This window comes from Chrysemys picta, chromosome 2 (assembly GCF_011386835.1).
Source record: "Chrysemys picta bellii isolate R12L10 chromosome 2, ASM1138683v2, whole genome shotgun sequence".
Taxonomy (NCBI): Eukaryota; Metazoa; Chordata; order Testudines; family Emydidae; genus Chrysemys; species Chrysemys picta.
Window position 1 is genome coordinate 202463971 of NC_088792.1, and position 15503 is coordinate 202479473.

Here is a 15503-nt window from a genome sequence, read left to right on the forward strand (position 1 = left end):
ATTATGTGGATAATGAAAAGACCAGTGTGAAACTGTATTACCCACATCATTTTTCTTCTCATGCCCCTAGGTCATAAGACAACCTCTAGTGACCAGATTTTCAAGTGTTCAGTACCCAGCAGCTCCGCTTACTTTGATATCTAAATGGGAGCTGAGCTAATTTCAAAATCTGTTCTTAACTGCACAGGGCTAAGATCTCCCCATATAGGTGGTAATTGTCCATTACAGGAAACTTTGCATCTTCCTCTGATTGATTATGCAGCTGTCGAAAACACAGTACTAAAGTAGATGGATCACTGGTGTAGTGCAGTGTGGCATTTCCTATTTCTTGGGGAAAGGAGGTTCTTCTTTAAGTGATTGCCCGCAGGGATTCCACTCTTGGTGCACATACACCACATGGGCCACAAGGCTGGATTCTTTTGGCAAGCAGTATCAATTGGGGCCATGCCTCCCCACCCGAGGGCATAAAGGATGGAGTGAGTGCCTTGATTCCTTTCTACTGCCCATAGGAATGAGACAGAGTCCATGTGGTATCCGTTGCCTTCTCTCAGTACACTGCGCTATTGTTAGTTAGCAGTCATATAGTTAGGTAGATAGTTATTGCCTATTGGCTATAAATAAAGTAAATATATAGATGACTTTCTTAGTTACATTTTGGTTTGAGGCCAGGACCCCCACCCCAGCCATACAGGGATGCTTGCAACATGGCAGAAGCTAAATCCCCATGGCCCATCGTGTGAAGCTTCAATGCCAGTTAACAGGCACCTTGGATGTTTACATAAGACATCCTTCTGCAAAAAATGGCCTTCATGTTATCACCAGAATGTGCTAAGCAGTCACTTTATTTAGATCAGTGACTAAGAAGTGAGAAATGCAGTCTGACCTCCATGTAAGAAGTTCAGCAATAAATTTGGGAAATATTTGCCTAATCCTTGTTTATGTTGTTAAATTGAAGCGAGAAGTTCAAATCTTCAGCTGCTGTAAATTGGCATAGTTCCATTTTTTTCAGCGATGCTATGCTGATTTACACCATCTGAGACGCTTTAAAATTTTTTTATCTATTAAAGCTTAGATTAATAATTCCTGGTGTTTCACTGCAGAGTTTCTGATTTCCTAACTATTGCCTTTTATTTTCCATTTACAACATTCATATTTACAGACTGTGAATGGATGGGAAGTTTTCTGTTGAAAAATTTGAGTACAATGTATATTATCAGTAAGTGTTTATATGAGGTAGAAAACTGGCTGATATTATGCTTCATTCACTTCTCATGATCAAGGAAGTGACAGTTAGTTGTATGAGTCATAACCTCCCCTACATTAGTGAGAGTTGTCAGTCATCTATCCAAGTAATTTTGGATATTAGGCAATATCCTGATCTGGGTTTTATGTCTTTTAAGAATATTTCAAATTCCAGAATGTTCCTCTCCTCCTTCATTTGTTAGCCTGTAATTTCCAGGAATAAAAATGATTCCTTTAATATTTCCTTTCATTTCTATTGTTTAGTCCAGACATGTATTTTTACTTTTTTCCCCTCTATATTTTTGATAAAATTTCAGATCTACCAGGTTTTTTTTTTTTGTTCCCATTGCTTAATTCACCTGCTATAATGTAGTTCAGAGTTCTCAGGTGGTTTTGCTTGCTTGCCTTTTCTAGTTTCTTTGTTCTGTGCTTAGGAGTATGTGTGTGTGTGTGTGTTCGCGAGGGTGCGTATATGCGCGTGCACATTCACCTTTCTTTCAGTCTTATGCTCCTGAGCCTGAAATGTAATTCTGCGGTGGACAGGCTGTCTTCCTTTGACCTTTTCAGTTCCTGGTTCTACTGCTGACAGTTCAAACAGTAAACATCGTAAAATCTGTAACAGTGTCACGTACTCCCACTTAGACTTTGTATGCTCTCCTCATATATCTGGTGGTCTGTTTGCATCATTGCTGCAGGCTGAGCTAGATAGAGTCTGCTCTCTTATGCCTTCATGGGCTATAGAGTTGGAATCCTTTTTAAATCCATCAAATCCCCATAGTCCTATATGGAAATTGACCAGCAATAATAGCAGCAGTTGTACTTCGCTGAGCAAATGTCTACAGACATTCACTCAAGAGGTACAGAGGCACTTGGAAGTAACTTCCCAATCCCTCTTTTTTGCTGAGCAATTAGTGTGTTCTTTAAGATACCAGGATGATTAAAAAATTATCCCTCAGTTTAATAGCCAAATGCTCCATCAAGAGTAGTAATCAGATCTGTGCTTAAGCAAACAGGTCCACCATTATTACCAAGCATACAGATCTCAATAAAATATTTCCTGCTTTGTCCACTGGTTGTGAACAGAAATGATACTATGTGACCTATGACCAATTGTAACACAGGTCAGACTTGAATTACCAATCTTAAACTGCCTTCTGCTCTTTGAAGTTTGTGAATTCCCAGAGACACCAACATGAGCTAGGTACACACCCCTCCAAGGTCAGGATTTATACCATAACGTCTGTTTAGCAGGATTCATCCATAACATCTCCCATGCACCCAACAGAAATGTTCATGAAACTCCAGGAATCCACAAAGCTTACGTGGATGAGTTGCACAAATGACCCACATGGATGCTACAACACATGTTTAAATTCCTTAGAAGGTCTAAAACATCTGTTGCTTTCCCTTTCTCTGTGTCTGACTTACCAGGGCCACCCATGGCCCTCTCTACTAATCAGCTAACAGCTTGTCACCATCATGAAGGTTAAAATGTATCCAGCTGAAGACAGATTTAGTGGAGCCTCCTGATAGCTAAACAGGTAATTCCTAACTGGACCGGTGTAACTCTCATAAACAGGAACAAAACTTGAAGAGGCTCTGAATCTCTAAGGGACACATTGCAGATTAGGGAAAGGTAATGGGTAAACATGAGTAGAGAATTTTAGAAAATACTAAATATTTTCCTTTCTTGGCCTTGCAGGTCTTTCCTCAGACATCCTTTGTAGAAGAATTAAGCTACTGTAAGACTTATTAGCTTGGAAAAGAGTGTGTGTGTGTGTATATATATATATATATATAATATATATTTTCCCAGGTGCACACAAGGCAGTTACGTATGTAGATAGATCTAGTTACAAAAGATGTGGTCTGGTTAATTGCCTCCATCAGAGCTCTTCTGAGGGCTTAAGAAACCTAATACGTTTGCTGTCAAATAATTTCCAAAATATACCACTGCTGCAAATACTCATTCATGTGAGTTAAAATCTTACTCTCCAATAACACTTGTGCCTAAGAGCTTTTTCACAAGTAAACTTGCTCACTTGAATAGTCACAAAAGGTCAATACAAGAAGTGTGAACATGGCTGAACTGAATTCATGGGGGCTTGGTCCATGACTTGGGCTGCTAGATGCTCTGGTAATACAAATAATAATTAATAACATTTATCTGGGCAAATAGTCTCAAATGTTTTTTACAGTCTTTATCCTGCTCTCATTACAGATAAAGTCAAGATTGCATATTTTAAAGGGGATTACTGCTTCATTTAGAACATATAACAAATTGCCAGTACCCTCTTCAAAATTCACTAGATAATCAATGTAATCTTGAGGGTTGCAAAAGAAGATGTAAATTAAATTCAGAGAGAGGGTCCTTCAGGTACAAGACAAAGTCTAAATCTATGCCAGATATTAATCAGTCATACATAAAAGCTTGACTGTACTGTAATTATTATAATTAATGTACTTTGATCCATGCCAACCTTCACTATAACAATTTAAATGTGGGGAATCATAGTTTTATGGTATGTCCTCAATAATTTCATATTAGCAGTCCCTAATCATTTTATAATGAAGTGCTTACGCAGAAGCGTATTCACATGTGATCACTTGGGATGCCTTGCAGAACCCCTTCATGGCTTTGCCACTTGTAAGTAATACAGCCATCCCAAACCCATGTCACTATAACTGTTTGTTTACCACCTCACAGTAATTTAATTGCTTATAATGCACAGCGGACTCCCCCTTTCCAAGACAAGGGGAGCATCATTAGAGTCACATGATTGCTGGCGCATCAGGGGAGATGTAGTCTGGCCATAGGTTGCATAGGTCATTGGTTGCAAAGCCAAGCATTGAAAAGTTAGCAAATGCCAAAATTAATGTTACCTGTGCAACTCTAATTCAGCCACCTCTTTTGCAATCTCTAACAAACATCTAATCAGAGAGTGCAAACTGAGATTTTTCAAAGGCTTATAACTTGGCCAAATTTTGGGGTGTTTTCACGGGAAAAGGCACATCCCTCACACTAAGACCTCATCCCTGCCAAATCTCAAGCCCTTGCTCCAAAACAGGGCGGTACTAGAGTTTCTTGGTGAAATTGTTGTAAGAATTCTTTTAACATGGGCAAAATGTTTCGCTCATCTCATTCTTAGAAATGGCTGAACCATTTTATCAGAAACTTTAAAACAAATATATAAAACCAAACCTGAGAGTGTGAGAGTGTGCTGCATCAGAAAGTCCCTGCACGAGAGTGTGCTTCATCAGAAAGTAGAATTGCTTCCAGCTCATGGTGCAGTAGAGTAAGTTCCAACAGAATTCAAAGGGAAGGCATTTTGCTCCCATTATTATCTGATACCAAAGAAAAAGGGGGTCTGGCACCCAGTTCTGGAGTTTAGATAGCCAATCACCTGTATTTGCAGACTAAAGCTCAGGATGGTAACACTGGCCTCAATAATTTCCTCTCTGGCTCCACAAGAGTGGAATGCAGATCTCAGCCTTCAAGATGCATATTTTCATATAGCCATCCATCCTGCCCACAGAAAATATCTTACATTTCAAGTTGACAATACCTATTACCAGTGAAGGGCGTATTGCTTTTTGGACAGTCAAAAGCGCCAAGGAAGTTCAACAAATGCCTACCTGTAGTAGAAGCCAACCTGTGAAAGTGATAAGTTATAGTTTATCTGTACTTTGATGATTGGCTCATCCGAGGGAAATCTCATCAGTGAGTGGTCCATTCAATGCAACAGACTCTCCCTGTTTTTGCCTCTCTAGGACTCAGGGTCAATGATAAGAAATTGATTCTAGTCCCTACTCAAAACAAAAATACACTTAATAGAAGCAGTATTGGATGTAACATCAAGATTGGATGTAACAAGGAGAGCTTCAACAACATAGTTGATCTAAATCAATTAACTGCAGGCAGGGCTGGCGCTTCCACTAGGCGACCCTAGGTGGTCGCCTAGGGAGGCAGGATTTGGGGGGCGGCATTTTGCCATCCTCGGCGGCGGGAGTCCTTCCGCTCCACATCTTCGGGGTGCTTCGGTGAGGGTCCTTCACTCGCTCCGGGACCTGCCGCCGAAGCGCCCCGAAGACACGGAGTGGAAGGACCCCCGCTGCCGAATGCTCTGAGGAGGAGCGCTGCTGCCTAGGGCGGCAAAAACCCTGGCACCGCTCCTGACTGGAGGCATATCCTCAAGTGTCAGTGAGAACTTGCTTCAGACTTCTAGGACACATGGTTTCCTGCACTTATGTAACTCTGCATGCCACACTGCACCTTCATTGCATGCCAGGGTGATTTAAAATCGATATATTAGCCAATCAGTTATCACCTAGACAAAGTGCAAGTCTCTCAATCACCTTTAAATTGGTGGAAGGATCCTGAGGGAGTTTTCAGAGGCATGTCTTTCTCTGCCCTTACTATGCAAGACTCTCTGGCAGTGATGCCTCCAGCATGGGATGAGGGGTTCATCGGAACCACTAAGATTCAAGGTCTCTGGACTCCTCAAGAGGCCTGATTGCACATAAACATTCTGGAGTTGAGAGCAAGTTGTCACACTTGTGCAGCACTCCTTCCACTTCTATCTATAGTCTAGATATTGACAACAATGCCACAGCAAGGTTTTATATAAACGGACGGGAGGCGTGAGATTCACCCCTCTTTGTCAGAAAGTTGTGCGTTAATGAAACTGGTGTATCAGTCACAAGAGATGGTACTTCACAAGCTACCACGGCTACAGTATGTCCTGGCTGATAGCTTAAAAATTGTCTGCTGAAGAAATCACCAGTGATCAATATATCTTAGGCCACATCTACACTACCGCTTATGTCGGCAAAATGTATCTTGCTCAGAGGTGTGAAAAAGCACATAAGTGGTAGTGTGCACAGCTCGGTTGGTGGGACAGCTTCTCCTACTGACATAACTACTGCTGCTTGGTTTTATTATATCAACAGGAGAGCTCTCTTATTCTGTACAGTAGCCAAAGATAACACTGTGTCCTTGTGAAACTCTTGTCCTTGGAGATGTTCTCAAATTGCATACACTGTAGGACTTGCACTTTTCTGTTTGCCTTTGTGACATGTTTGTGAAAAATGGTTTGCTTTGTGGCACTTCATGCATATCTTCCCTAGTGTTAACCTTTCCTCTTGCTTTGAATGATGCAGTCCACATCTGTTGCAAACTTGTGTCGGTGCCTTTGCCACATGCTTCTCTTCTAATGCTGCATGAGGCTGGTGCTCTGCTGTTGCACCCGGGACCCAATGGTCCACGCTCAATATGTGTGGATGTCTGATTGCTGGTTGCACCTCCCTGTTTTATCACTTACACATTGTGAGTGGTGCTAGTGAGTACTTTCATTTGCTCTTTGCATGTCTCTCGTCCTTTTGGCTATTTTAATGGTATTTTTCCTAATGTTAAACTGTCCTTTGTTCGTAATTTTTCTTGTATTTCTTTTGAGTTTGTATCCTTCCACCTGTCATCCCCATCTGTGAAATCACATTCTTTTATTATCAGTTGTAAGTTTCCACTCATCAATTGCTTCAGTAGGTCCCTGATTTTCTTTCGTTTTCTCCCACCTTGAGTCGGGATCAGCTGCTAGTCCCGCCTGCGCTGGAGGCAGGAGAGGACAGGACTTCCTCTTCCCCTGCAAGGAGTGGCTGGGGCTGTGTCAGAGCCACCCACAGAAACCTCCCCCAGCTGCAGGAAGCTCAGTATCCTCCCCTCCTTTTTGCCCCCATTGCTCCTCAGCTGCTGGGGGAGGAGTCACTGTATGGGGAGCTGCTCCCACGTCTGCCCAACCCCTATGTATCTGGACCTCCCATACCCAGACCCCCCACCAAGCTTCACCCCATATGCCCAGAATCCCCTAATCTCCATACCCGAACCTCACCCCACTGAATCTCAACCCTGGCATCTGGAGCCCGCTGTACCCAGACCCTCTGCCTCTGGACCCACACTCCTGCACCCAGACCACCTCCCACTGAGCTCCCTGCACTCAAAGCCCCACCCCCCTGCACCACCCTGAGCCCCCACATCCAGACCCCTACGCCACTGACCCCCAACAAGCTGCATCCAGATCCCCACCCCACCAAGCCCCACTCCCCCAGCACCCACTCCCCTCCGTTGAGCCCCAACCACCTTCACCTGGAAGCCCCTGCAGAGTCCCATTGCCGCTGCACCTGGAACACTCCCCAACGAGCGTCTCTGCATCCAGATCCCCACATACCTAGATCCCCCCCCACTGAGCTGCCTGCACCCAGATTGTCCCACACAGAACCCTCTCACCTGGATCCCCCCCACACTGACCCCTTCACACTTGGATCTTGCCTGGTTGAGCCTGCCTGCTCCACACCAGGTGCGCCTGGCGCAGAGAGTAGGGTGCCCAGATAGTAAGTATGAAAAATAGGGACAGAGTGTGGGGGGTAATAGGGGCCTATATAAGAAAAAGCCCCGAATATCGGGACTGTCTCTATAAAATCGTGACATCTGGTCACCCTAGCAGAGAGGCAGGACCCCAGGTGTTTCTGGGGCAGGCCCAGGCCTTGTGCTGTGTCTGGGTCGGCTGCAACCTCACCACTGAGTCTGTGTCCCAGAGTTGGGGGGCTGCAGGGTGATCTCCCACCTTTGTGCAGCCAGTGGCCTGTGCTCCCCACTGCCCTGCTGGAACCTCTGCCTTTATTTATTGACAAATAAAACTTGCAGAATTTTAAAATATTGTGTGCAGAATTTTTAAATTTTTGGTGCAGAATTCCCTCGGGAGTAGGTCACTGTGCATTGTCTTCATTTATAGTGGTCACAGGAATGGAGATCTATCCAGGATAGGGTAAACGAAACAGGTTTTATTTACAAGCTCCCACCTCTATAGAATTTTTTTCATTATTTGTGAACCCTCATCAGTTGAATATATATGGGCAAGCACTCCTAGAAAAAGAAACTGTCATCTACCGTACAGTGACAGTGGTTCTTTGAAAGGTTGTCCATATATGCTACCTGTCCTTCCATGCTACTGTGGAGTTCTAGAATACCTGCATTCTAAATTGGCAAAGGGAGTGAGGAGCGGTTGGAGTCACCCTGCCCTTTATGCCCTTTGGAGGTATAAGGATGCTCAAAGTGCAGTCCCAGCTCTCAGTGAACACTGTTGGACAAAATAGACTGAACTGGAGTGCACAGGGTTCATGTAAACATCAGTGGAATATATGTTGACAACACAACTTGAAGAACCACAGTCACTATACGCATTTCATCTAGGGTCTGTACACCAGAAAATTCAAACTCTTATATAACTAAATATCTTGGCATAAAATTAGACAATATTTGTATATTCTAGTGTATAAAATAGTTTTTATTTCCTGTATTTGGCTTGGTAAATCTTCACTGTAAAAATGAAGTAGCTGTTTAATACTACAAAAGTCTTCAACGATCCTCTGGAAAAATAATGAGTGGTTAAGTTCTAAGGCTTGTCTGGCAAAATATTTTGTTAACAAAATGGGTAACTTGCCTCTGTAAACTTGCTAGTCAAAGATTATAACTGGCTTGAAGGATGGCATTGTCTATTGATGCAGAGGATGCAGCTCAGTTCTAATAGTATTCTGGGCACGAAAACTTCTAGAAAAAACAGGAAGTCTTGCAAGAAGCTAGAGTAAGTAGGCATTTATTTTTCTAGGTAGGTCTTTTTCTGTTTTCATTTCTAAATCAGGTTACTTTAAATTACACAACTCTTTTGACTGTCAGGTTTACCCAAGTCCATTTTACAGTCCTGTAAACGTAATCATACATACCTGTTAACATTTGAATGAGAGAGAGAAAAGAAATACAGGCAGATAAGCATCTGTGTTTTACATAGTGTGACAAAGTTCCTCCTCTATTTTGGTGGGTCCTGCGCTTATTGGCGGATTTTCTTGCCTCAGAGATTCACCATCTGGGTTGGGGAACAGCCCAGAGACCTGCCCTTCTGGAAGAACCCACAGTCCAGGTCAATTGGGAGGTTTGGGGGGAGCCCGGGCCTGCCCTCTACTCCAGGTTCCAGCCCAGGGCCCTGTGGACTGCAGCTGTCTATAGTGCCTCCTGTAACAGCTGCATGACAGCTACAACTCCCTGGGCTACTTCCCCACAGCCTCTTCCAAACACCTTTCTTAGGCCTGGTCCCCACTAACCCCCCACTTCGGACTAAGGTACGCAAATTCGAAGTACCTTAGTCCGAACTTACCGCAGGTCCAGACGCGGCAGGGAGGCTCCCCCGTCGATGCCGCATACTCCTCTCGCCGAGCTGGAGTACCGGCGTCAACGGCAAGCACTTCCGGGATCGATCCCAGAACATCGATTGCCTGCCGCCGGACCCTCCGGTAAGTGAAGACGTACCCTTAATGTCACCACAGGACCTTCCTCCTGGTGTCTGATAACACCTGCGCTCCTCAGTCCTCCAGCAACACACCCTCTCACTCTCAGCTCCTTGCGCCTCTTGCTCCCAGCTCCTCACACTCACACCACAAACTGAAGTGAGCTCCTTTTTAAACCCCAGGTGCCCTGATTAGCCTGCCTTAATTGATTCAAGCAGTTTCTTCTTAATTGGCTCCAGGTGTCCTAATTATCCTGCCTATCTTAACTGGTTCTTGCAGGTTCCTGATTACTCTAGTGCAGCCCCTGCTCTGGTCACTCAGGGAACAGAAAACTACTCATCCAGTGACCAGTATATTTGCTCTCCTGTACCCCACTGGTCTGGGTCTGTCACAATAGAAATAAACAATAGTGAATTTGTTTACAAAAGGTAAAGTTAAAAATGTGTTGATAAACATGTTTTTAATGACATATAAGCTATTGCAAATTCTTGTATTTTTTTGTGATGTTAAGAAAGGATAAACAGCATTTTATTATAATGTAATATTTTGCTTAAAATTTGATCAAAATGGGATTTATACATTGTTTTAACATTCCTTCTGTTAACATTTTTCTTTTATACTAGGGCACAGTAATAATCAGAGTTCTTGATTGGGACGCTTAACTCACACTAGAGATAGAAATGAACCTAAAAATCAGATCAAAATCCCTCAAACTTGGGGGACATTTGGAGTGGAAGCACTGGATCTGAAAATTCTTGTAGTATTGGGGAAGTTAGGATGTAGATTTGACCTTCACACCTTGGATCCCTCTCTCTAAGATACAACCTTGAACTCTGAAGCTATTGGATGTAGATGTAAATTTTGTGGGGCTTGGTCCCATGCAAGTATGCCATAGACAGTGGCGTTCATTAATTCTCATTCATTTCTTGCCTCTTGCTGAGACTTCCAGCAAGTTAGCCAGGAGTACTTGTGGCACCTTAGAGACTAACAAATTTATTAGAGCATAAGCTTTCGTGGACTACAGCCCACTTCTTCGGATGCATACAGAGTGGAATAAATATTGAGGAGATATATATACACACATACAGAGAGCATAAACAGGTGGGAGTTGTCTTACCAACTCTGAGAGGCCAATTAAGTAAGAGAGAAAAAAAAAACCTTTTGAAGTGATAATCAAGATAGCCCAGTACAGACAGTTTGATAAGAAGTGTGAGGATACTTACAAGGGGAGATAGTGTTTTTTGTGATGCTTAGCGCTGTCATCTACCTTGGCTGTACTACAAGCAAATTCCTTGGGTAGAAGATAGTGTCGAAGTGCAAAGAATTCTTAAAATGTATTAAACAGATTTTATATATAGTATTAATCTTTATCTAAATTTAGACAGGCTGCAGTGTAATGGAATGCTTACAAGGTAGCAGAAAAAATATACTATTTGCCAGAAAGGAAGAAAGTAATTTTTTCTTTGGGGGGGGGGGGGAGGGGGAGGGGGAGGGGGAGAAACAAAAAAGAAAACACTGGCAGTTACAGGATGATTTAAGCATTTTATTGGCATGGGTCCTACTTAGGAAGCATATTTAAGGCTCACTGAATGGAAGTAATCTTTTTTCAGGTTTTGTGCCAATGTATAATTATTGTAATCTGTGGATTAATGGTTTGCCATTGTATAAATATACAGTATAGAAAGTACGCCACTATCAAATTTTATTCTAAATAAAATCCTTTCAAACTGTTGTGTTCCCCTTTTCTTTATTCATAGCCTTTGTCTTGTTGTAATCCACCACTCTAGAGATGACCAACCCTGTATTAGTGCTATTAACACCATCTTTGTATCTCTATTTATTCAAAACATATCAAACACTGTGCAAATTACAACCTGGTTAAACAATCCTGCAGAGCAAGGGAAATGTCCAGAGAGGGACACACATCAAACAATTCAAGAGTCTCTTTGTACCTAAATGTTCCCAATGAGCTGTTCAAAACTATCCTGTACATACAGTCGTCACTTTACTTATGAGTTATCTCTGGGGTGGAATGCAGGAGATGTTTAATGTTTAACATTATTACAAGAGAGCTCCATATCTGTGTATATGTAAACACTTAATAGGTAAGTAGATGGCACTCAAGAATATGTAACATAGTTACTAGGTTTTGTAGGATCAATGAAATTTGTTGTTGGGCGGTGAAAATGGCTTCCACTCTGCAGCTCATTACATCAACTCTTAATACATGCAAAAATTACACAACAACTTAGAAGACTGTAATGTATAAAGCTAGGGTTTTCAAAGGATCCTAAGGGATTTAGGATCCTAAGTCCCATTGACTTTCAGCATTAATTGGGTGCCTTAGCCTCGTTAGCACTTGATCCTACAATGTACACTCAGGCACAATACAGCAAAAAAATTAAATGTGCTTGGCTGTAGTCCCATTCAGTGGGACTACTTGTGTACTTAAAGTTAGGTACATGCATAAGTGCTTTATTGGATTGGGCTAGAACGTTCAGCACCTTGAAAAAATTATTTTAGTCTTTGTTTAGAACTGATATCTGATTAGTTCCTGCTTCTCCCGGGATCATCAGAATATAGACTAGAGGATCATAAAAGCAGAACATATTAGTGAATTCAAGAAAAGAATTGACAGGAACTTTGTAGCCAATAGTATTATTAACTATACCTACTAAAATAGATGGCTTTCCTGTCAAGCAGAAGGTGGATAAAGTAGGTGGGTCAAAGTTTATATTCTGTATTTAACCTTTTGTGTACATATGTATATGTATCTAATTTTAATACTTGTCATGAAAATGACAGATTTTCATGCAAAATTCAGTAAAAAAAATTTCTTTAAAAAGTGACAGAGTCCTGTGGCACCTTATAGACTAACAGACGTCTGTTAGTCTGTAAGGTGCCACAGGACTCTTTGTCACTTTTTACAGATCCAGACTAACACGGCTACCCCTCTGATTTTTTTTCTTTATACTTTCAATTGGCCGGAACCAAACTTCCAGTTTTTAGCACTGCTGAAACTTTGGGAGGAGGTAAACTCCAATTTTAAACATAGTGGTGAGAGACCCTTTTTTTCTTTATTTTGCTTTCATTGTAAGGTTAAATGTGATATAGAGGCACTGTGAGTCTCACTAGCAGCTGCAGTCTCACATCTGAAAAATCCTATTTAGAAGCTAGCCTAAAAACATTTTGCTTTCTGGAAAGGTTCTTCCCCACCCACACCCCCTGTTCTGTGTGTGCATTAGGTATGGGATTTTCAAAATTATTCATCTTTGGCCTAATTTTGCTCTCATTTGAGGTCAATGGCCAAATGCCCTTTGACTTCTATGGGAGGAGTGGTGAGCCAACACTAAGCACTTTAGAAAATCCCACCCATATTTCATAAGACACATATAAAGCCATTAATTAGAAACCATTTCAGGAGATAATTATATATGAAACATTAACACCACATATTTTATATACTTCTACATATTAGCAAAGATTGCATAAATAGTGACTTGTATTTTTTTGTTAATTCTGCTGTAACCAGGTAAAATACTTTTCTGTAAACATAAAAGTCTGATAATTCCCACACAAAAACTGTTAACAAAGGAGCTAAAGTTGAAAGTGCAAATCAGTAATTTAGGGTAAAATGCAATACAGAGATGTTGTAGTTATCCTGAAACCAAGTGGTATAAACTCAGGAAAATCAGAATTAAGGTTAAATTTAAAAGAAATCCAATTGTAAGGTATAGGATTCCTCCAGTTAGGGCCCCCAAAACCCTTAACTCATTCTCTGTAATGACACCATGCAATAACCATATGATTATGATTAAAGAATTCTACTGTTTGTGGTCCCAGACGAAACTGATTTTTTTAAACCCTTTTGATTTTTTCCCCCTTTCTCCCCCCCCCCCCCCTTCATGGTGTCATCACAGTTCACTGTACAGATACACTATTGACCCGGTCAGCTTGCTTTGCCACCCTATGAATACTAACTCTTTGCAGTTTTATATGGCACTTTTCAACATTAAAAGTTCAGTCTGACTTTTGCTATCTGTTAAGCCGTTAAAAGAAAAGGCGGGAGCATGGAAAATTCCTAGTATATTAACAGGCCAAGGTAGTGGCCTGCATTGTTCAGCACATCCATAAGAGGCTATGGTTTACAGAGTTGTGAGACATGCCCATACAATAGCATGGCCAATAAGTGAACTTTCTTGAAACAGCTATTACTGACTATTGGTCATCTTATCCTCTGTTTCCTTTGCAGTTTCTTAGGAAAAAGCCCTTGCTGGGTCATACAAATGCTAAAAGTTGTGATTGTATTTAATAGTGACTGTGACCCCAGTATGGCAGTGCTGTCTCAAAGGAGGGCCATCAGAAGAGAACACGTGGTACAATGCTGATTACCCTCTAAATCAGGGATCGGCAACCTTTCAGCAATGGTGTGCCGAATCTTCATTTATTCACTCTAATTTAAGGTTTCACGTGCCAGTAATACATTTGAACGTTTTTAGAAGGTCTCTTTCTATAAGTCTAAAATATATAACTAAACTATTGTTGTATGTAAAGTAAATAGGTTTTTACAATGTTTAAGAAGCTTCAAATTCTGCCCTAACTTTTATAGATGTACCTCTGCTGAAACCTAAGAAATTACACTGATATAAATGAGATAAAAATCTAACTCTAAAGCTAGAAATCTCTATATTTTGTTCGATTTCACTTGTGGAAATATTCCAGGTTTGTCTTATATTTTGTTTAATTTATGGTACTTAGTGGATTCTTATTTCAGTCCACTGTTGGCTGTGTTTTTATGCTACTTCCTCTATAAACTAGTGTAGTGCAGGTCACTAACAAATCTAGTAAACAGTATTCTATTTCATTCTCAACATGGACTCTGGACTCATGGACTCTATATAAACTATCATTGTGGCTTTCTACAGCATTTATACCCCTTTTTATGGAGCATACAACTTCCATTAAAGTCAATTGAGCTTTTACACAGAAGAACTGTGGATTAATTAAAACAGTTAAACTGCAGTTTAATTTAGGGATTGTCATTGTAAAAGTGGTTAATTATGGATAAGTAAAGCATATTTGAGGACAAGAAAAATGTTCCCTATCTTATTTAAAACTGCTCTGTATTACCTCAGAATTTTAACTCCATCTGTCTCCTTTCAGAGCAGTTCAGTTCTACACATATGCAATTAACTTTTGTCATCTTTTTTAGTTCTAAGTTTTGCATTAGAAAGAAAAAAATATATTTTAAATACAGTAAACCTGGTTTATCCAACCCACCTAGAAAGTGAAATTCATCCCTTATTCAAATCTATCATTTGCTCATTGGCATAATTAATTTATTCAGTAATCCCCCAATTATCAGTGTCTATGTCAGATGATTAGGTGATAGAAATATTGAAAATTTTCTTCATTGAGTTAAGACTGATATCTGGAGATTCTAGATAATTTGAGGAAAATATTGTATGAGTTATAATCGAGGGTTCTTATAACTGAAGTGCCATATTTGAACATTTGTTATAATCGTGCTGTATACTGTGGTATGAGTGACAGAAACCCTCAAAGTAACATTCATAACTAGTGGGTGGTAACTGATTCTATTTAGAAACCTTTTCCATTTACCAGACTTTTACAACATTTCTATGCTTGGATAATTTTAAACACTACTTTGACTCTTTTTGGAACTTCTCCCAACTATGTACATCTCAATATTGTGTCTTCTAGGACATACAGGACGGTTATTAAAATCCTTGTGTTTCATCAGTCTATCATTCCTGCTACTGCACATCATCTTCCAAATCACAATAAACAGCCTTGAAGCTGGAAACAATATTGAACCTGGTTTTAACTGTGAGTATCCTTTCTATCTTTGGTGTATTAATATAAAGAATGCAAGAATGCTTCGCTGGTATAAAAGAGAGGGGGGCTGA

General features: G+C 40.9%; 1 protein-coding gene across 7 annotated transcripts in view; it reads left to right on the forward strand.

The window, feature by feature from the left end:
- The window catches only part of PIEZO2 (piezo type mechanosensitive ion channel component 2), a 425559-nt gene that overhangs the window by 129760 nt on the left and 280296 nt on the right, over positions 1 to 15503 (forward strand). For all 7 annotated transcript variants that reach the window (XM_065582029.1, XM_065582034.1, XM_065582028.1 and 4 more), the window contains exon 3: positions 15298 to 15423. In XM_065582029.1, coding sequence (XP_065438101.1) covers positions 15298 to 15423 — 126 coding nt within the window. The remainder of the gene's footprint in view (positions 1 to 15297; positions 15424 to 15503) is intronic.